The sequence below is a fragment of the Leptodactylus fuscus genome, chromosome 8, assembly GCF_031893055.1.
Source record: "Leptodactylus fuscus isolate aLepFus1 chromosome 8, aLepFus1.hap2, whole genome shotgun sequence".
Classification (NCBI taxonomy): Eukaryota; Metazoa; Chordata; class Amphibia; order Anura; family Leptodactylidae; genus Leptodactylus; species Leptodactylus fuscus.
Genome location: NC_134272.1, coordinates 25,346 through 46,840, shown reverse-complemented (window position 1 = coordinate 46,840; position 21,495 = coordinate 25,346). Strand labels below are relative to the sequence as shown.

General features: G+C 50.2%; 1 protein-coding gene across 2 annotated transcripts in view; it reads left to right on the top strand.

Moving 5' to 3' along the window:
• The first annotated feature begins 3,863 nt into the window (after positions 1-3,863).
• Positions 3,864-21,495, top strand: part of MST1 (macrophage stimulating 1) — a 31,275-nt gene continuing 13,643 nt past the window's right edge. For both annotated transcript variants that reach the window (XM_075285263.1, XM_075285262.1), the window contains exons 1-5: positions 3,864-4,449; positions 7,694-7,832; positions 13,305-13,417; positions 13,776-13,890; positions 14,015-14,151. In XM_075285263.1, the coding sequence (XP_075141364.1) occupies positions 4,401-4,449; positions 7,694-7,832; positions 13,305-13,417; positions 13,776-13,890; positions 14,015-14,151 (553 nt within the window). In that variant the 5' untranslated portion in view covers positions 3,864-4,400. The remainder of the gene's footprint in view (positions 4,450-7,693; positions 7,833-13,304; positions 13,418-13,775; positions 13,891-14,014; positions 14,152-21,495) is intronic.

Sequence of the window (21,495 nt, the reverse complement as noted above, 5' to 3'; positions counted from 1 at the left end):
CGCCTGGCATCCACTGTAATAGAGAGGCGAATGCCGGCAAGGGATAGACGCCATTACAGGTGCCGGGGCCTGAGACATCGCTGTGCTCCTCTGCCCTGCATGAAGCCAGCAGCGGCGATGCTATTCCGCTCCTCCGTCCCCCCGCCGCTGGCTTCATGCAGGGCAGAGGATCGTAGCGATGTCTCAGGCCCCGGCGTCTATCCCTCCCCGGCATCCGCCTCTCTAGTACAGCGGATGCCGGGTCAGTATCGGTGGCCCCTTCTCCCCCGGCCCGTACCTGTGAAGTTGCAGGCCGGCTCCTGCGTGGCGATATCTGTTCGGGTGACAGCCGGGAGCCTAATGAGGCTCCCGGGCCTGTCACTGCTGTATTAGTATTACGGCTGGGTCTATGACCAGCCGTAATACTAATAGACAGAATGGCCCATAGACGGCAATACAGTTGTATTGCCGTCTATGGGACTTGCAATCAAGTGACCGTAGGCTCAAGCCCCGGGGGGGAATAAAATAGCAAAAAAAAAAAAAAAAAAAAAGCTTTAAAAATATAAATAAAAGTTCTAAATCACCTCCTGTCCCTAGAAAAAATTATATATATATATCATATATCATAAACCACCGAGTTTTTTTTTTCAATACAAGGTGATCTAAGCAATAGATATCCCCCAAAATGGTATAACTAAAAAGTACAGCTGGCCCCGCAAAAAAACCACTCTATGCGTCCCCGTACAGCTGCAGGGTCACCTGTCAATGTGCAAAACTACAACTCCCATATATTAAATATTTTACCAGTTTTTGCTTCAAAATTTTTTTTCCCTATTTTCCTCCTCTAAAACCTAGGTGCGTCTTATAGTCCGAAAACTACGGTATATACTTTTATATGTGTTCTAGGGAAAGGGGGGGATTTGAATTTTTAATACTTTTTAAATTTTTTTTATATTTCTTTGACTTTTTAAAAAAAAATTTTTTGCATTTATTAGACCCCGTAGGCGTGCGGAACCCCCGGGGACTGATCACTAACGCAATGCATGACAATACTAATGCACAGACCAGCCTGCAAAAGAGAGAGAGAGTGCAGACTGGCCGGGAGACTTGTCAAGGCTCCCGGGTGTCTAGGCAACGTGACGTCGGCCCTGAAGCATGCTCCAGGAGCCGGCGATCACCAGCAAAATGGCGGCACCCATGCGTCCTTGGGAACATGGCGCCTTTAATTGCGGCGCCAGAGGAGTTAATGCCTCCAATCAGTCCGGGGACCGATCAGAGACGTTAGCGCTGGTTGACTATTGCGTAACACAGTAGACACTCGGCGGCTATGGCGGCCACCCAGCTCCCGAGCGGTCGCCATAGTTACACACCCGGCATGTGACCCCCACAGTATACTGCCCCCCTTATAGTAACCCCCAAAGTATACTGCCCCCCCTTATAGTAACCCCCACAATATACTGCCCCCCCTTATAGTAACCCCCACAATATACTGCCCCCCCTTATAGTAACCCCCACAGTATACTGCCCCCCTTATAGGGACCCCCACAGTATACTGCCCCCCCCCCATAGGAACCCCCAAAGTATACTGCCCCCCCCATAGGAACCCCCAAAGTATACTGCCCCCCTTATAGTAACCCCCACAGTATACTGCCCCCCTTATAGGGACCCCCACAGTATACTGCTCCCCTTATAGGGACCCCCAAAGTATACTGCCCCCTTATAGTGACCCCCACAGTATACTGCCCCCTTATAGGGACCCCCCCAGTATACTGCCCCCCTTATAGTGACCCCCACAGTATACTGCCCCCCTTATAGTGACCCCCACAGTATACTGCCCCCCTTATAGTGACCCCAACAGTATACTGCCCTCCCCATAGTGACCCCCACAGTATACTGCCCCCCTTATAGTGACCCCCACAGTATACTGCCCCCCTTATAGTAACCCCCACAGTATACTGCCCCCCTTATAGTGACCCCCACAGTATACTCCCCCCCTTATAGTGACCCCAACAGTATACTGCCCTCCCCATAGTGACCCCCACAGTATACTGCCCCCCTTATAGGGACCCCCACAGTATACTGCCCCCCTTATAGTGACCCCCACAGTATACTGCCCCCCTTATAGTGACCCCCACAGTATACTGCCCCCCTTATAGTAACCCCCACAGTATACTGCCCCCCCTTATAGTAACCCCCACAGTATACTGCCCCCCTTATAGTGACCCCCACAGTATACTCCCCCCCCTTATAGTGACCCCCACAGTATACTGCCCCCCATAGTGACCCCCACAGTATACTGCCCCCCTTATAGTGACCCCCACAGTATACTGCCCCCCTTATAGTGACCCCCACAGTATACTGCCCCCCCTTATAGTGACCCCCACAGTATACTGCCCCCTTATAGTAACCCCCACAGTATACTGCCCCCCTTATAGTGACCCCCACAGTATACTGCCCCCCTTATAGTGACCCCCACAGTATACTCCCCCCCCTTATAGTGACCCCAACAGTATACTGCCCTCCCCATAGTGACCCCCACAGTATACTGCCCCCCTTATAGTAACCCCCACAGTATACTGCCCTCCCCATAGTGACCCCCACAGTATACTTCCCCCCTTATAGTGACCCCCACAGTATACTGCCCCCTTATAGTGACCCCCACAGTATACTGCCCCCCTTATAGTGACCCCCACAGTATACTGCCCCCCCATAGTGACCCCCACAGTATACTGCCCCCCTTATAGTGACCCCCACAGTATACTGCCCCCCCCATAGTGACCCCCACAGTATACTGCCCCCCTTATAGTGACCCCCACAGTATACTGCCCCCCCATAGTGACCCCCACAGTATACTGCCCCCCCCATAGTGACCCCCACAGTATACTGCCCCCCTTATAGTGACCCCCACAGTATACTGCCCTCCCCATAGTGACCCCCACAGTATACTGCCCCCCTTATAGTGACCCCCACAGTATACTGCCCCCTTATAGTGACCCCCACAGTATACTGCCCCCCTTATAGTGACCCCCACAGTATACTCCCCCCCCTTATAGTGACCCCCACAGTATACTGCCCCCCTTATAGTGACCCCCACAGTATACTGCCCTCCCCATAGTGACCCCCACAGTATACTGCCCCCCTTATAGTGACCCCCACAGTATACTGCCCCCTTATAGTGACCCCCACAGTATACTGCCCCCCTTATAGGGACCCCCACAGTATACTGCCCCCCTTATAGTGACCCCCACAGTATACTGCCCCCCCATAGTGACCCCCACAGTATACTGCCCCCTTATAGTGACCCCCACAGTATACTGCCCCCCCATAGTGACCCCCACAGTATACTGCCCCCCTTATAGTGACCCCCACAGTATACTGCCCCCCCATAGTGACCCCCACAGTATACTGCCCCCCTTATAGTAACCCCCACAGTATACTGCCCCCCCATAGTGACCCCCACAGTATACTGCCCCCCTTATAGTAACCCCCACAGTATACTGCCCCCCCATAGTGACCCCCACAGTATAATGTCCCAGGAATATACTATATGAATGATCTCGCCGTGATCGCACCATAATCGCCTGCACAAGAAGCGCCGACACCGCCAATCGTTTCACTTCTTTCTCTTTCAAGATTTTTTTCGGGAGGACGAAGCGAAAAAAGTTCTGACTGTAGGAAGGAAAAAATAGTCAGCATGTGAACCCGAGCCTAGTCAGCCGGCCTGATTAGGAAGTCATCTGCCCCCAGGCTGCTCCTCATCATCCCATCATGTGCTGCAGCCAGGAGGGGGCGTCACACTGAGGTACGAGGCTCTGCAAGGCTCCTGTGTTCTCTATGTGACATCACTGCTTCTGGCGGTTGTGTCATACGGCAGCTGCAGGCATAGCTCTGTCCTGGGGGACATCCTCTGAGGTTTGGGGTGTCTCACCCCCTTCTGTGTGACCGCTATTACACAAGTCTAGGCTGACTCTTGGCGAGGTGTGGCCCCTGAGGAGAGCCCGGGCTCTAGGCTGCCTGGAGTAGTATGTTGTTGTAGGAGGGGAGACGCTGACCCCGTTGCTGACCTCACATCACCGCCTCTGCCACAACTGCACTTGGAAGCCGCTCAGTCACTGCCCGGAACCGTTCTCTCTGGAATTGGCTGGTTTGGGAAATGGGGTCAGAGTCCCCTCACCCACATCCAGATTTGACAAGAGCCCACGTCATCCCCTCAGGACTTGCCCCCCATCCTCTGGGGGTGGGGTTGTTGGTGTCACTGACCTTTGACCTGTATTTTGTCTTCTGTTTTCCTCTGTATTGTAGACAGTGGAGCTGTGCGGTGCGCCAGGGGTTAATGTGCTATCTGGACAAATATTTGTGAAGAGGAGGCAGAGAGCAGGGGCACAGCTGCTGCAGAACAGCGCACCCTCCACACAGACATCATGCTGCTATCCTCGCTCGTCCTGCACGCCATCGCTTTAGTCGCCGCAGGTTAGTTGTGACTGGTCAGTGTGTGGACTCCTCGCCAGGCCCCCCAAATATGGAGACCCCAGAGCTTAGGCCCGTCCGCAGTACTGTCTGTGATATACCTGCTGCCCGAGACAGACCTGACGCTGCTCCTGCACCTGTGTACCTACGGGGGTCTCGTGTGCTCCTGCACCTGTGTACCTACGGGGGTCTCGTGTGCTCCTGCACCTGTGTACCTACGGGGGTCTCATGTGCTGCTCCTGCACCTGTGTACCTACGGGGGTCTCGTGTGCTGCTTCTGCACCTGTGTACCTACGGGGGTCTCGTGTGCTGCTCCTGCACTTGTGTACCTACGGGGGTCTCGTGTGCTGCTCCTGCACCTGTGTACCTACGGGGGTCTCATGTGCTGCTCCACCTGTGTACCTACGGGGGTCTCGTGTGCTGCTCCACCTGTGTACCTACGGGGGTCTCGTGTGCTGCTCCACCTGTGTACCTACGGGGGTCTCATGTGCTGCTCCTGCACTTGTGTACCTACGGGGGTCTCGTGTGCTGCTCCACCTGTGTACCTACGGGGGTCTCATGTGCTGCTCCTGCACCTGTGTACCTACGGGGGTCTCGTGTGCTGCTCCTGCACCTGTGTACCTACAGGGGTCTCATGTGCTGCTCCACCTGTGTACCTACGGGGGTCTCATGTGCTGCTCCACCTGTGTACCTACGGGGGTCTCATGTGCTGCTCCTGCACCTGTGTACCTACGGGGGTCTCGTGTGCTGCTCCTGCACCTGTGTACCTACGGGGGTCTCATGTGCTGCTCCTGCACCTGTGTACCTACGGGGGTCTCATGTGCTGCTCCTGCACCTGTGTACCTACGGGGGTCTCATGTGCTGCTCCTGCACCTGTGTACCTACGGGGGTCTCATGTGCTGCTCCACCTGTGTACCTACAGGGGTCTCGTGTGCTGCTCCACCTGTGTACCTACGGGGGTCTCGTGTGCTGCTCCTGCACCTGTGTACCTACGGGGGTCTCATGTGCTGCTCCACCTGTGTACCTACGGGGGTCTCATGTGCTGCTCCTGCACCTGTGTACCTACGGGGGTCTCGTGTGCTGCTCCACCTGTGTACCTACGGGGGTCTCATGTGCTGCTCCTGCACCTGTGTACCTACGGGGGTCTCATGTGCTGCTCCTGCACCTGTGTACCTACGGGGGTCTCATGTGCTGCTCCTGCACCTGTGTACCTACGGGGGTCTCATGTGCTGCTCCACCTGTGTACCTACAGGGGTCTCGTGTGCTGCTCCACCTGTGTACCTACGGGGGTCTCGTGTGCTGCTCCTGCACCTGTGTACCTACGGGGGTCTCATGTGCTGCTCCACCTGTGTACCTACGGGGGTCTCATGTGCTGCTCCTGCACCTGTGTACCTACGGGGGTCTCGTGTGCTGCTCCACCTGTGTACCTACGGGGGTCTCATGTGCTGCTCCACCTGTGTACATTCCGGGGTACTGTGTGGGAAGGGTCTACGGTGAAGTATATAATACTGTGTGGGGAGGGGGCTAGTGGTGAGTATATAATACCGTGTGGGGAGGGGGCTAGTGGTGAGTATATAATACCGTGTGGGGAGGGGGCTAGTGGTGAGTATATAATACTGTGTGGGGAGGGGGCTAGTGGTGAGTATATAATACCGTGTGGGGAGGGGGCTAGTGGTGAGTATATAATACTGTGTGGGGAGGGGGCTAGTGTGGAGTAAATGCCTGGACGGATTTGCCTCAAATTTTCCACAAACACAGTTGTCGCTTGGGATTGAAGCCTAGGCTACTTTTCGTGCCGCTAAACAACATGGCTGCTTATCAGGACAGTCCCATAAGTAGGACTCCTCCCCCCAGCTGTACAGTGACACGCACTTCCTGCACACTCCATATTGTCGCCTCTCCGCTAGCCCTCGCCCCAGCTGTACACTGACACGCACTTCCTGCACACTCCATATTGTCGCCTCTCCGCTAGCCCTCCCCCCAGCTGTACACTGACACGCACTTCCTGCACACTCCATATTGTCGCCTCTCCGCTAGCCCTCCCCCCAGCTGTACACTGACACGCACTTCCTGCACACTCCATATTGTCGCCTCTGCGGTCCCCCTCGCCCCAGCTGTACAGTGACACGCACTTCCTGCACACTCCATATTGTCGCCTCTCCGCTAGCCCTCGCCCCAGCTGTACACTGACACGCACTTCCTGCACACTCCATATTGTCGCCTCTCCGCTAGCCCTCGCCCCAGCTGTACACTGACACGCACTTCCTGCACACTCCATATTGTCGCCTCTCCGCTAGCCCTCCCCCAGCTGTACACTGACACGCACTTCCTGCACACTCCATATTGTCGCCTCTCCGCTAGCCCTCGCCCCACGCCGTTACATGTGCATGTATTTCCTGACCTTACACAGTCACGTTAAGCAGAGTAACAAAGGTGACGCTCTGGCACCGCCATCTTTTCTCCACAGCCATGCGCCACCGCTTGGCCGCTCACACTAAGTGCACTTCACTGATGACGCCACACGCACAGTTCCCGCGTATACGTCAGACCGCACAGCGCACACAGAGCCTGGCCCGCACCGCCACAACTCGGCGCCGCAATTCCACAGTCATCCCCGACCCTGCAACTTACCTTCACTGCCTGCACACTCAGCGGTACGTTGGCAGCACACACATAAGCCGCCCTGCTCTGCCCCAGCCTTACAGCACAGCCGCCCGGCCCGCCGACACATGGCATTACCTCGGCCTATAACACCACTTCACCCCCTAAAAAATGTTAAAAAATTGTCAAAACCTCTTCTACGCCGGGTACACGATGGCGTACAGGACCACCATGGCAACCTCCGCAACGGCATGGCCGTCCGCCACATCCACCGCCACTCTGAAACTCACGGCGGCCACTTTCCTACCGTCTGCTCACCATAGCAACCGAGTCTCCACACGCGGAGGCCCATTGTTCATGGCAGCCATTAACAAGTAAGCCCCTCCCCCCCACACACATCCATCCAAACCTGCAGCCCTGCTCCTCCCACCTGACCTAAAAAAAACACTTGATCCAAAAATAAAAACAAATAGTGTATATGACGCCCTCTGCAATATCACACACCGCGTATACCAGCACAGCAAGATATCTGCAATCATCTCACCGCTCCACACGTCTGTCCCCACCCAATCCTCCAAACACCGCAGACAAAGCCGCGGGGAACAATCTACTAGACAACTGACCAATAACAATGTAACGTCCTCAGTCCAGCGCAGTGCCCTGAATGACTACCAGAGGAACAAGGCCACCGAACTGCTGCACCTGCACGAGGGGAAGGTCAAGGAAGAGACCAAGGAGGACGTGGAGACGTGTGCCAAGAAGTGCACCGAGCTACTGGACTGCAGGTGAGCGTCTGCTCAAACACCAGCAGAATAGTGAGCGCAGCTCTGGGGTATAATACAGGATAAGTAATGTAATGTATGTACACAGTGACTGTACCAGCAGAATAGTGAGCGCAGCTCTGGAGTATAATACAGGATAAGTAATGTAATGTATGTACACAGTGACTGCACCAGCAGAATAGTGAGCGCAGCTCTGGAGTATAATACAGGATAAGTAATGTAATGTATGTACACAGTGACTGCACCAGCAGAATAGTGAGCGCAGCTCTGGAGTATAATACAGGATAAGTAATGTATGTACACAGTGACTGCACCAGCAGAATAGTGAGCGCAGCTCTGGGGTATAATACAGGATAAGTAATGTAATGTATGTACACAGTGACTGCACCAGCAGAATAGTGAGCGCAGCTCTGGAGTATAATACAGGATAAGTAATGTAATGTATGTACACAGTGACCAGCAGAATAGTGAGCGCAGCTCTGGAGTATAATACAGGATAAGTAATGTAATGTATGTACACAGTGACTGTACCAGCAGAATAGTGAGCGCAGCTCTGGAGTATAATACAGGATAAGTAATGTAATGTATGTACACAGTGACTGCACCAGCAGAATAGTGAGCGCAGCTCTGGAGTATAATACAGGATAAGTAATGTAATGTATGTACACAGTGACTGTACCAGCAGAATAGTGAGTGCAGCTCTGGGGTATAATACAGGATAAGTAATGTAATGTATGTACACAGTGACTGTACCAGCAGAATAGTGAGCGCAGCTCTGGTGTATAATACAGGATAAGTAATGTAATGTATGTACACAGTGACTGCACCAGCAGAATAGTGAGCGCAGCTCTGGAGTATAATACAGGATAAGTAATGTAATGTATGTACACAGTGACTGCACCAGCAGAATAGTGAGCGCTGCTCTGGAGTATAATACAGGATAAGTAATGTAATGTATGTACACAGTGACTGTACCAGCAGAATAGTGAGCGCAGCTCTGGAGTATAATACAGGATAAGTAATGTAATGTATGTACACAGTGACTGCACCAGCAGAATAGTGAGCGCAGCTCTGGAGTATAATACAGGAGAAGTAATGTAATGTATGTACACAGTGACCAGCAGAATAGTGAGCGCAGCTCTGGAGTATAATACAGGATAAGTAATGTAATGTATGTACACAGTGACTGTACCAGCAGAATAGTGAGCGCAGCTCTGGAGTATAATACAGGATAAGTAATGTAATGTATGTACACAGTGACTGCACCAGCAGAATAGTGAGCGCAGCTCTGGAGTATAATACAGGATAAGTAATGTAATGTATGTACACAGTGACTGTACCAGCAGAATAGTGAGTGCAGCTCTGGGGTATAATACAGGATAAGTAATGTAATGTATGTACACAGTGACTGCACCAGCAGAATAGTGAGCGCAGCTCTGGTGTATAATACAGGATAAGTAATGTAATGTATGTACACAGTGACTGCACCAGCAGAATAGTGAGCGCAGCTCTGGAGTATAATACAGGATAAGTAATGTAATGTATGTACACAGTGACTGCACCAGCAGAATAGTGAGCGCTGCTCTGGAGTATAATACAGGATAAGTAATGTAATGTATGTACACAGTGACTGTACCAGCAGAATAGTGAGCGCAGCTCTGGAGTATAATACAGGATAAGTAATGTAATGTATGTACACAGTGACTGCACCAGCAGAATAGTGAGCGCAGCTCTGGAGTATAATACAGGAGAAGTAATGTAATGTATGTACACAGTGACTGCACCAGCGGAATAGTGAGCGCAGCTCTGGAGTATAATACAGGATAAGTAATGTAATGTATGTACACAGTGACTGTACCTGCAGAATAGTGAGCGCAGCTCTGGAGTATAATACAGGATAAGTAATGTATGCACACAGTGACTGCACCAGCAGAATAGTGAGCGCAGCTCTGGAGTATAATACAGGATAAGTAATGTAATGTATGTACACAGTGACTGCACCAGCAGAATAGTGAGCGCAGCTCTGGAGTATAATACAGGATAAGTAATGTATGTACACAGTGACTGTACCAGCAGAATAGTGAGCACAGCTCTGGAGTATAATACAGGATAAGTAATGTATGTACACAGTGACTGTACCAGCAGAATAGTGAGCGCAGCTTTGGAGTATAATACAGGATAAGTAATGTAATGTATGTACACAGTGACTGTACCAGCAGAATAGTGAGCGCAGCTCTGGAGTATAATACAGGATAAGTAATGTATGCACACAGTGACTGCACCAGCAGAATAGTGAGCGCAGCTCTGGGGTATAATACAGGATAAGTAATGTAATGTATGTACACAGTGACTGTACCAGCAGAATAGTGAGCGCAGCTCTGGAGTATAATACAGGATAAGTAATGTAATGTATGTACACAGTGACTGTACCAGCAGAATAGTGAGCGCAGCTCTGGAGTATAATACAGGATAAGTAATGTAATGTATGTACACAGTGACTGTACCAGCAGAATAGTGAGCGCAGCTCTGGAGTATAATACAGGATAAGTAATGTAATGTATGTACACAGTGACTGCACCAGCAGAATAGTGAGCGCAGCTCTGGAGTATAATACAGGATAAGTAATGTAATGTATGTACACAGTGACTGTACCAGCAGAATAGTGAGCGCAGCTCTGGTGTATAATACAGGATAAGTAATGTAATGTATGTACACAGTGACTGCACCAGCAGAATAGTGAGCGCAGCTCTGGAGTATAATACAGGATAAGTAATGTAATGTATGTACACAGTGACTGCACCAGCAGAATAGTGAGCGCTGCTCTGGAGTATAATACAGGATAAGTAATGTAATGTATGTACACAGTGACTGTACCAGCAGAATAGTGAGCGCAGCTCTGGAGTATAATACAGGATAAGTAATGTAATGTATGTACACAGTGACTGCACCAGCAGAATAGTGAGCGCAGCTCTGGAGTATAATACAGGATAAGTAATGTATGTACACAGTGACTGTACCGGCAGAATAGTGAGCGCAGCTCTGGAGTATAATACAGGATAAGTAATGTAATGTATGTACACAGTGACTGCACCAGCAGAATAGTGAGCGCAGCTCTGGAGTATAATACAGGATAAGTAATGTATGTACACAGTGACTGTACCAGCAGAATAGTGAGCACAGCTCTGGAGTATAATACAGGATAAGTAATGTAATGTATGTACACAGTGACTGCACCAGCAGAATAGTGAGCGCAGCTCTGGGGTATAATACAGGAGAAGTAATGTAATGTATGTACACAGTGACTGCACCAGCAGAATAGTGAGCGCAGCTCTGGAGTATAATACAGAAGAAGTAATGTATGTACACAGTGACTGTACCAGCAGAATAGTGAGCGCAGCTCTGGAGTATAATACAGGATAAGTAATGTAATGTATGTACACAGTGACTGTACCAGCAGAATAGTGAGCGCAGCTCTGGAGTATAATACAGGATAAGTAATGTAATGTATGTACACAGTGACTGTACCGGCAGAATAGTGAGCGCAGCTCTGGAGTATAATACAGGATAAGTAATGTATGTACACAGTGACTGTACCAGCAGAATAGTGAGCACAGCTCTGGAGTATAATACAGGATAAGTAATGTAATGTATGTACACAGTGACTGCACCAGCAGAATAGTGAGCGCAGCTCTGGAGTATAATACAGGATAAGTAATGTATGTACACAGTGACTGTACCAGCAGAATAGTGAGCACAGCTCTGGAGTATAATACAGGATAAGTAATGTATGTACACAGTGACTGTACCAGCAGAATAGTGAGCGCAGCTCTGGAGTATAATACAGGATAAGTAATGTAATGTATGTACACAGTGACTGTACCAGCAGAATAGTGAGCGCAGCTTTGGAGTATAATACAGGATAAGTAATGTAATGTATGTACACAGTGACTGTACCAGCAGAATAGTGAGCGCAGCTTTGGAGTATAATACAGGATAAGTAATGTAATGTATGTACACAGTGACTGCACCAGCAGAATAGTGAGCGCAGCTCTGGGGTATAATACAGGAGAAGTAATGTAATGTATGTACACAGTGACTGTACCAGCAGAATAGTGAGCGCAGCTCTGGAGTATAATACAGGATAAGTAATGTAATGTATGTACACAGTGACTGCACCAGCAGAATAGTGAGCACAGCTCTGGAGTATAATACAGGATAAGTAATGTAATGTATGTACACAGTGACTGTACCAGCAGAATAGTGAGCGCAGCTCTGGAGTATAATACAGGATAAGTAATGTAATGTATGTACACAGTGACTGCACCAGCAGAATAGTGAGCGCAGCTCTGGAGTATAATACAGGATAAGTAATGTAATGTATGTACACAGTGACTGCACCAGCAGAATAGTGAGCGCAGCTCTGGAGTATAATACAGAAGAAGTAATGTATGTACACAGTGACTGTACCAGCAGAATAGTGAGCGCAGCTCTGGAGTATAATACAGGATAAGTAATGTAATGTATGTACACAGTGACTGTACCAGCAGAATAGTGAGCGCAGCTCTGGAGTATAATACAGAAGAAGTAATGTATGTACACAGTGACTGTACCAGCAGAATAGTGAGCGCAGCTCTGGAGTATAATACAGGATAAGTAATGTAATGTATGTACACAGTGACTGTATCAGCAGAATAGTGAGCGCAGCTCTGGAGTATAATACAGGATAAGTAATGTAATGTATGTACACAGTGACTGTACCAGCAGAATAGTGAGCGCAGCTTTGGAGTATAATACAGGATAAGTAATGTAATGTATGTACACAGTGACTGCACCAGCAGAATAGTGAGCGCAGCTCTGGAGTATAATACAGGATAAGTAATGTAATGTATGTACACAGTGACTGCACCAGCAGAATAGTGAGCGCAGCTCTGGAGTATAATACAGGATAAGTAATGTAATGTATGTACACAGTGACTGCACCAGCAGAATAGTGAGCGCAGCTCTGGAGTATAATACAGGATAAGTAATGTAATGTATGTACACAGTGACTGCACCAGCAGAATAGTGAGCGCAGCTCTGGAGTATAATACAGGATAAGTAATGTAATGTATGTACACAGTGACTGTACAGCAGAATAGTGAGCACAGCTCTGGAGTATAATACAGGATAAGTAATGTAATGTATGTACACAGTGACTGCACCAGCAGAATAGTGAGCGCAGCTCTGGAGTATAATACAGGATAAGTAATGTAATGTATGTACACAGTGACCAGCAGAATAGTGAGCGCAGCTCTGGAGTATAATACAGGATAAGTAATGTAATGTATGTACACAGTGACTGCACCAGCAGAATAGTGAGCGCAGCTCTGGAGTATAATACAGGATAAGTAATGTAATGTATGTACACAGTGACCAGCAGAATAGTGAGCGCAGCTCTGGAGTATAATACAGGATCTTGTAATGTGGTATTTTCAGGTCCTTTGACTATAACCTGAAGTCTCGGAGCTGTCGGCTTCTTCCCTGGACTCAGAATTCTCCTCATGTGACGCTACAGAAAAATATCAACTATGATGTTTACCAGAAGAAAGGTAAGCTCCTCCCCGTTGTCATGTTCAGGATCAGTCTTGGATGTTCATAGAGCAGAATTCTTGTCTCACGTTAAAGATTCCATTGAGCATTTCTTTCGTCTGTATCTGGTAGAGCGGCCCCTCCTGCTCACCCGGTGGTTGTCACTCAGCTTTCCCAGACCTCGGTGTGTCTTGCCTGTGTACAGAGATTCCTCCCTGCTCTAATATTACAGATGGCTCTGTCTGGTATTTGGGTGACAACCTCTGTGGTTATTGTAGTGACTGCCTTGTTGGTTGTCGCTCCAGTTTTCCCAGAGACGGACTTGGCATGGGCTGTGCATTTGTCTCCCCGGTGGTCTCTCACCTCTTCTCCTCTCAGATTACGTCCGTGAATGTATTGTGGGTAACGGGGCGTCTTACCGCGGAACAGTTTCCAAAACCGAGAAAGGGAAGACGTGTCAGCAGTGGCGGCTAAAATTCCCCCATGACCACAAGTAAGTGACCCATGATCCTATCTGTGGTAATGACATCATCAGTCATCATACGGTCTATTGTGGTGAGTAGTGATGTCATCGGCGCGACCTTCGCTCACATGCCATGTGACTTTCTCCCACTCAGGTATTTCCCAACTGCTCAGAATGGGCTGGATGAGAGTTACTGCCGAAACCCGGACCGTGACCCCGGCGGGCCCTGGTGTTACACAACTGACAAGAACGTGAGGCACCAACTGTGCGGCATCAAGAAGTGCGAGCAGGGTGAGTGTGGGGCCGGGCATGAGCAGAGTGGGTGCAAGCAGGGAGAGTGTGGGGGCGGGTGCGAGCAGGGAAAGTGTGGGGGCGGGTGCGAGCAGGGTGAATGCGGGGACCGGGCGTGAGCAGGGCAAGTGCAGGAGTGGGCGCGAGCAGGGCAAGTGCAGGGGTGGGTGCAAGTAGGGAGAGTGCGGGGGCGGGCCGTGAGCAGGGAGAGTGCGGGGGCGGGGTGCAAGCAGGGTGAGTGCGGGGCCGGGCGTAAGCAGAGTGGGCTCGAGTAGGGAGAGTGCAGGGGGGCGGGTGCGAGCAGGGAGAGTGCGGGGGGTGGGTGTGAGCAGGGAGAGTGCGGGGGTGGGTGCAAGTAGGGAGAGTGCGGGGGCGGGCGATAGCAGGGAGAGTGCGGGGGCGGGTGCGAGCAGGGTGAGTGCGGGGCCGGGAATAAGCAGAGTGGGCTCGAGTATGGAGAGTGCGGGGGGCGGGTGCGAGCAGGGAGAGTGCGGGGGGTGGGTGTGAGCAGGGAGAGTGCGGGGGTGGGTGCAAGTAGGGAGAATGCGGGGGGCGGGCGTGAGCAGGGAGAGTGCGGGAGCAGTTGCGAGCAGGGAGAGTGCGGGGACGGGTGCGAGCAGAGTGAGTGCGGGGCTGGGCATGAGCAGAGTGGGTGCAAGCAGGGAGAGTGCGGGGGCGGGCGCAAGCAGGGAAAGTGTGGGGGCGGGTGCGAGCAGGGTGAATGCGGGGCCGGGCATGAGCAGGGCAAGTGAAGGAGTGGGCGCGAACAGGGCAAGTGCAGGGGTGGGTGCAAGTAGGGAGAGTGCGGGGGCGGGCGTGAGCAGGGAGAGTGCGGGGGCGGGTGCAAGCAGGGTGAGTGCGGGGCCGGGCGTAAGCAGAGTGGGCTCGAGTAGGGAGAGTGCAGGGGGCGGGTGCGAGCAGGAGGAGTGCGGGGGGCGGGTGCGAGCAGGGAGAGTGCGGGGGCGGTTGCGAGCAGGGAGAGTGCGGGGGTGGGTGTGAGCAGGGAGTGTGCGGGCATGAGCAGGGAGAGTGCGGGGACGGGTGCGAGCAGAGTGAGTGCGGGGCCGGGCGTGAGCAGAGTGGGTGCAAGCAGGGAGAGTGCGGGGGCGGGCGCCAGCAGGGCGGGCACAAGCTTTGTCATGTCACCAGTCAGGACACCAGTCCTATGGAAGGAGAACTTTTCAGGCAAGAGCTCCACACAGCTGAGGGTTTGTTACAGTGTAAATCAAAGAAATCAGTTATACACTCAGGAGGATTGAGGCTCCAAAGGTCACGACCCTATAAATCTCCTAGAAATGTGACTTGTTAGACCGGGCTCACACAGAGGAAACGAAAATATAAAAACCACAAAACGGACGAAAACAAAAACACAAACGAGACGTCGCCGAGACCTTGTTATTCTACTCACTGATTCTGCACCAGGTCATGTTTACAGTCTATAGGTGTAGGATACTAAGGAGAGCTGCCCCTATACACAGACAAGTCCCCACATTCTCTCTATAGGTGTAGGATACTAAGGAGAGCTGCCCCTATACACAGACAAGTCCCCACATTCTCTCTATAGGTGTAGGATACTAAGGAGAGCTGCCCCTATACACAGACAAGTCCCCACATTCTCCCTATAGGTGTAGGATACTAAGGAGAACTGCCCCTATACACAGACAAGTCCTCACATTCTCTCTATAGGTGTAGGATACTAAGGAGAGCTGCCCCTATACACAGACAAGTCCCCACATACTCCCTATAGGTGTAGGATACTAAGGAGAGCTGCCCCTATACACAGACAAGTCCCCACATTCTCCATATAGGTGTAGGATACTAAGGAGAGCTGCCCCTATACACAGACAAGTCCTCACATTCTCCCTATAGGTGTAGGATACTAAGGAGAGCTGCCCCTATACACAGACAAGTCCTCACATTCTCTCTATAGGTGTAGGATACTAAGGAGAGCTGCCCCTATACACAGACAAGTCCCCACATTCTCTCTATAGGTGTAGGATACTAAGGAGAGCTACCCCTATACACAGACAAGTCCCCACATTCTCCCTATAGGTGTAGGATACTAAGGAGAGCTGCCCCTATACACAGACAAGTCCTCACATTCTCCCTATAGGTGTAGGATACTAAGGAGAGCTGCCCCTATACACAGACAAGTCCTCACATTCTCTCTATAGGTGTAGGATACTAAGGAGAGCTGCCCCTATACACAGACAAGTCCCCACATTCTCCCTATAGGTGTACGATACTAAGGAGACCTGCCCCTATACACAGACAAGTCCCCACATTCTCCCTATAGGTGTAGGATACTAAGGAGAACTGCCCCTATATACAGACAAGTCCCCACATTCTTCCTATAGGTGTAGGATACTAAGGAGAGCTGCCCCTATACACAGACAAGTCCCCACATTCTCCCTATAGGTGTAGGATACTAAGGAGAACTGCCCCTATACACAGACAAGTCCCCACATTCTCTCTATAGGTGTAGGATACTAAGGAGAGCTGCCCCTATACACAGACAAGTCCTCACATTCTCTCTATAAGTGTAGGATACTAAGGAGAGCTGCCCCTATACACAGACAAGTCCTCACATTCTCCCTATAGGTGTAGGATACTAAGGAGAGCTGCCCCTATACACAGACAAGTCCTCACATTCTCTCTATAAGTGTAGGATACTAAGGAGAGCTGCCCCTATACACAGACAAGTCCTCACATTCTCTCTATAGGTGTAGGATACTAAGGAGAGCTGCCCCTATACACAGACAAGTCCCCACATTCTCCCTATAGGTGTAGGATACTAAGGAGAACTGCCCCTATACACAGACAAGTCCTCACATTCTCTCTATAGGTGTAGGATACTAAGGAGAGCTGCCCCTATACACAGACAAGTCCCCACATACTCCCTATAGGTGTAGGATACTAAGGAGAGCTACCCCTATACACAGACAAGTCCCCACATTCTCCCTATAGGTGTAGGATACTAAGGAGAGCTGCCCCTATACACAGACAAGTCCTCACATTCTCCCTATAGGTGTACGATACTAAGGAGAGCTACCCCTATACACAGACAAGTCCTCACATTCTCTCTATAGGTGTAGGATACTAAGGAGAGCTGCCTCTATACACAGACAAGTCCCCACATTCTCCCTATAGGTGTAGGATACTAAGGAGAGCTGCCTCTATACACAGACAAGTCCCCACATTCTCCCTATAGGTGTAGGATACTAAGGAGAGCTTCCCCTATACACAGACAAGTCCCCACATTCTCCCTATAGGTGTAGGATACTAAGGAGAGCTTCCCCTATACACAGACAAGTCCCCACATTCTCTCTATAGGTGTAGGATACTAAGGAGAGCTGCCCCTATACACAGACAAGTCCTCACATTCTCTCTATAGGTGTAGGATACTAAGGAGAGCTGCCCCTATACACAGACAAGTCCCCACATTCTCCCTATAGGTGTAGGATACTAAGGAGAGCTGCCCCTATACACAGACAAGTCCCCACATTCTCCCTATAGGTGTAGGATACTAAGGAGAGCTGCCCCTATACACAGACAAGTCCTCACATTCTCTCTATAGGTGTAGGATACTAAGGAGAACTGCCCCTATACACAGACAAGTCCCCACATTCTCCCTATAGGTGTACGATACTAAGGAGACCTGCCCCTATACACAGACAAGTCCCCACATTCTCCCTATAGGTGTAGGATACTAAGGAGAACTGCCCCTATACACAGACAAGTCCCCACATTCTTCCTATAGGTGTAGGATACTAAGGAGAGCTGCCCCTATACACAGACAAGTCCCCACATTCTCCCTATAGGTGTAGGATACTAAGGAGAGCTGCCCCTATACACAGACAAGTCCCCACATTCTCTCTATAGGTGTAGGATACTAAGGAGAGCTGCCCCTATACACAGACAAGTCCTCACATTCTCTCTATAGGTGTAGGATACTAAGGAGAGCTGCCCCTATACACAGACAAGTCCTCACATTCTCTCTATAGGTGTAGGATACTAAGGAGAGCTGCCCCTATACACAGACAAGTCCCCACATTCTCCCTATAGGTGTAGGATACTAAGGAGAACTGCCCCTATACACAGACAAGTCCTCACATTCTCTCTATAGGTGTAGGATACTAAGGAGAGCTGCCCCTATACACAGACAAGTCCTCACATTCTCCCTATAGGTGTACGATACTAAGGAGAGCTACCCCTATACACAGACAAGTCCTCACATTCTCCCTATAGGTGTAGGATACTAAGGAGAGCTGCCTCTATACACAGACAAGTCCCCACATTCTCCCTATAGGTGTAGGATACTAAGGAGAGCTGCCTCTATACACAGACAAGTCCCCACATTCTCCCTATAGGTGTAGGATACTAAGGAGAGCTGCCCCTATACACAGACAAGTCCCCACATTCTCCCTATAGGTGTAGGATACTAAGGAGAGCTTCCCCTATACACAGACAAGTCCCCACATTCTCCCTATAGGTGTAGGATACTAAGGAGAGCTGCCCCTATACACAGACAAGTCCTCACATTCTCTCTATAGGTGTAGGATACTAAGGAGAGCTGCCCCTATACACAGACAAGTCCCCACATTCTCTCTATAGGTGTAGGATACTAAGGAGAGCTGCCCCTATACACAGACAAGTCCCCACATTCTCCCTATAGGTGTAGGATACTAAGGAGAGCTGCCCCTATACACAGACAAGTCCTCACATTCTCCCTATAGGTGTAGGATACTAAGGAGAGCTGCCCCTATACACAGACAAGTCCCCACATTCTCCCTATAGGTGTAGGATACTAAGGAGAGCTGCCCCTATACACAGACAAGTCCCCACATTCTCTCTATAGGTGTAGGATACTAAGGAGAGCTGCCCCTATACACAGACAAGTCCCCACATTCTCCCTATAGGTGTAGGATACTAAGGAGAGCTGCCCCTATACACAGACAAGTCCTCACATTCTCCCTATAGGTGTAGGATACTAAGGAGAGCTTCCCCTATACACAGACAAGTCCCCACATTCTCTCTATAGGTGTAGGATACTAAGGAGAGCTGCCCCTATACACAGACAAGTCCTCACATTCTCTCTATAGGTGTAGGATACTAAGGAGAGCTGCCCCTATACACAGACAAGTCCCCACATTCTCCCTATAGGTGTAGGATACTAAGGAGAGCTGCTCCTATACACAGACAAGTCCTCACATTCTCCCTATAGGTGTAGGATACTAAGGAGAGCTGCCCCTATACACAGACAAGTCCCCACATTCTCCCTATAGGTGTAGGATACTAAGGAGAGCTGCCCCTATACATTTATACACCTATACTGAGAATGTGGGGACTTGTCTGTGTATAGGGGCAGCTCTCCTTAGTATCCTACACCTATAGGGAGAATGTGGGGACTTGTCTGTGTATAGGGGCAGCTCTCCTTAGTATCGTACACCTATAGGGAGAATGTGAGGACTTGTCTGTGTATAGGGGCAGCTCTCCTTAGTATCCTACACCTATAGGGAGAATGTGAGGACTTGTCTGTGTATAGGGGCAGCTCTCCTTAGTATCCTACACCTATAGGGAGAATGTGGGGACTTGTCTGTGTATAGGGGCAGCTCTCCTTAGTATCCTACACCTATAGGGAGAATGTGAGGACTTGTCTGTGTATAGGGGCAGCTCTCCTTAGTATCCTACACCTATAGGGAGAATGTGGGGACTTGTCTGTGTATAGGGGCAGCTCTCCTTAGTATCCTACACCTATAGGGAGAATGTGGGGACTTGTCTGTGTATAGGGGCAGCTCTCCTTAGTATCGTACACCTATAGGGAGAATGTGAGGACTTGTCTGTGTATAGGGGCAGGTCTCCTTAGTATCGTACACCTATAGGGAGAATGTGGGGACTTGTCTGTGTATAGGGGCAGCTCTCCTTAGTATCCTACACCTATAGAGAGAATGTGAGGACTTGTCTGTGTATAGGGGCAGCTCTCCTTAGTATCCTACACCTATAGGGAGAATGTGGGGACTTGTCTGTGTATAGGGGCAGTTCTCCTTAGTATCGTACACCTATAGGGAGAATGTGGGGACTTGTCTGTGTATAGGGGCAGCTCTCCTTAGTATCCTACACCTATAGAGAGAATGTGAGGACTTGTCTGTGTATAGGGGCAGCTCTCCTTAGTATCCTACACCTATAGGGAGAATGTGGGGACTTGTCTGTGTATAGGGGCAGCTCTCCTTAGTATCCTACACCTATAGGGAGAATGTGGGGACTTGTCTGTGTATAGGGGCAGCTCTCCTTAGTATCCTACACCTATAGGGAGAATGTGGGGACTTGTCTGTGTATAGGGGCAGTTCTCCTTAGTATCCTACACCTATAGGGAGAATGTGGGGACTTGTCTGTGTATAGGGGCAGCTCTCCTTAGTATCCTACACCTATAGAGAGAATGTGGGGACTTGTCTGTGTATAGGGGCAGGTCTCCTTAGTATCCTACACCTATAGGGAGAATGTGGGGACTTGTCTGTGTATAGGGGCAGCTCTCCTTAGTATCCTACACCTATAGGGAGAATGTGGGGACTTGTCTGTGTATAGGGGCAGTTCTCCTTAGTATCCTACACCTATAGGGAGAATGTGGGGACTTGTCTGTGTTTAGGGGCAGCTCTCCTTAGTATCCTACACCTATAGAGAGAATGTGGGGACTTGTCTGTGTATAGGGGCAGGTCTCCTTAGTATCCTACACCTATAGGGAGAATGTGGGGACTTGTCTGTGTATAGGGGCAGCTCTCCTTAGTATCCTACACCTATAGGGAGAATGTGGGGACTTGTCTGTGTATAGGGGCAGTTCTCCTTAGTATCCTACACCTATAGGGAGAATGTGGGGACTTGTCTGTGTATAGGGGCAGCTCTCCTTAGTATCCTACACCTATAGGGAGAATGTGGGGACTTGTCTGTGTATAGGGGCAGCTCTCCTTAGTATCGTACACCTATAGGGAGAATGTGAGGACTTGTCTGTGTATAGGGGCAGCTCTCCTTAGTATCCTACACCTATAGGGAGAATGTGAGGACTTGTCTGTGTATAGGGGCAGCTCTCCTTAGTATCCTAAACCTATAGGGAGAATGTGAGGACTTGTCTGTGTATAGGGGCAGCTCTCCTTAGTATCCTACACCTATAGGGAGAATGTGGGGACTTGTCTGTGTATAGGGGCAGCTCTCCTTAGTATCCTACACCTATAGGGAGAATGTGAGGACTTGTCTGTGTATAGGGGCAGCTCTCCTTAGTATCCTACACCTATAGAGAGAATGTGAGGACTTGTCTGTGTATAGGGGCAGCTCTCCTTAGTATCCTACACCTAT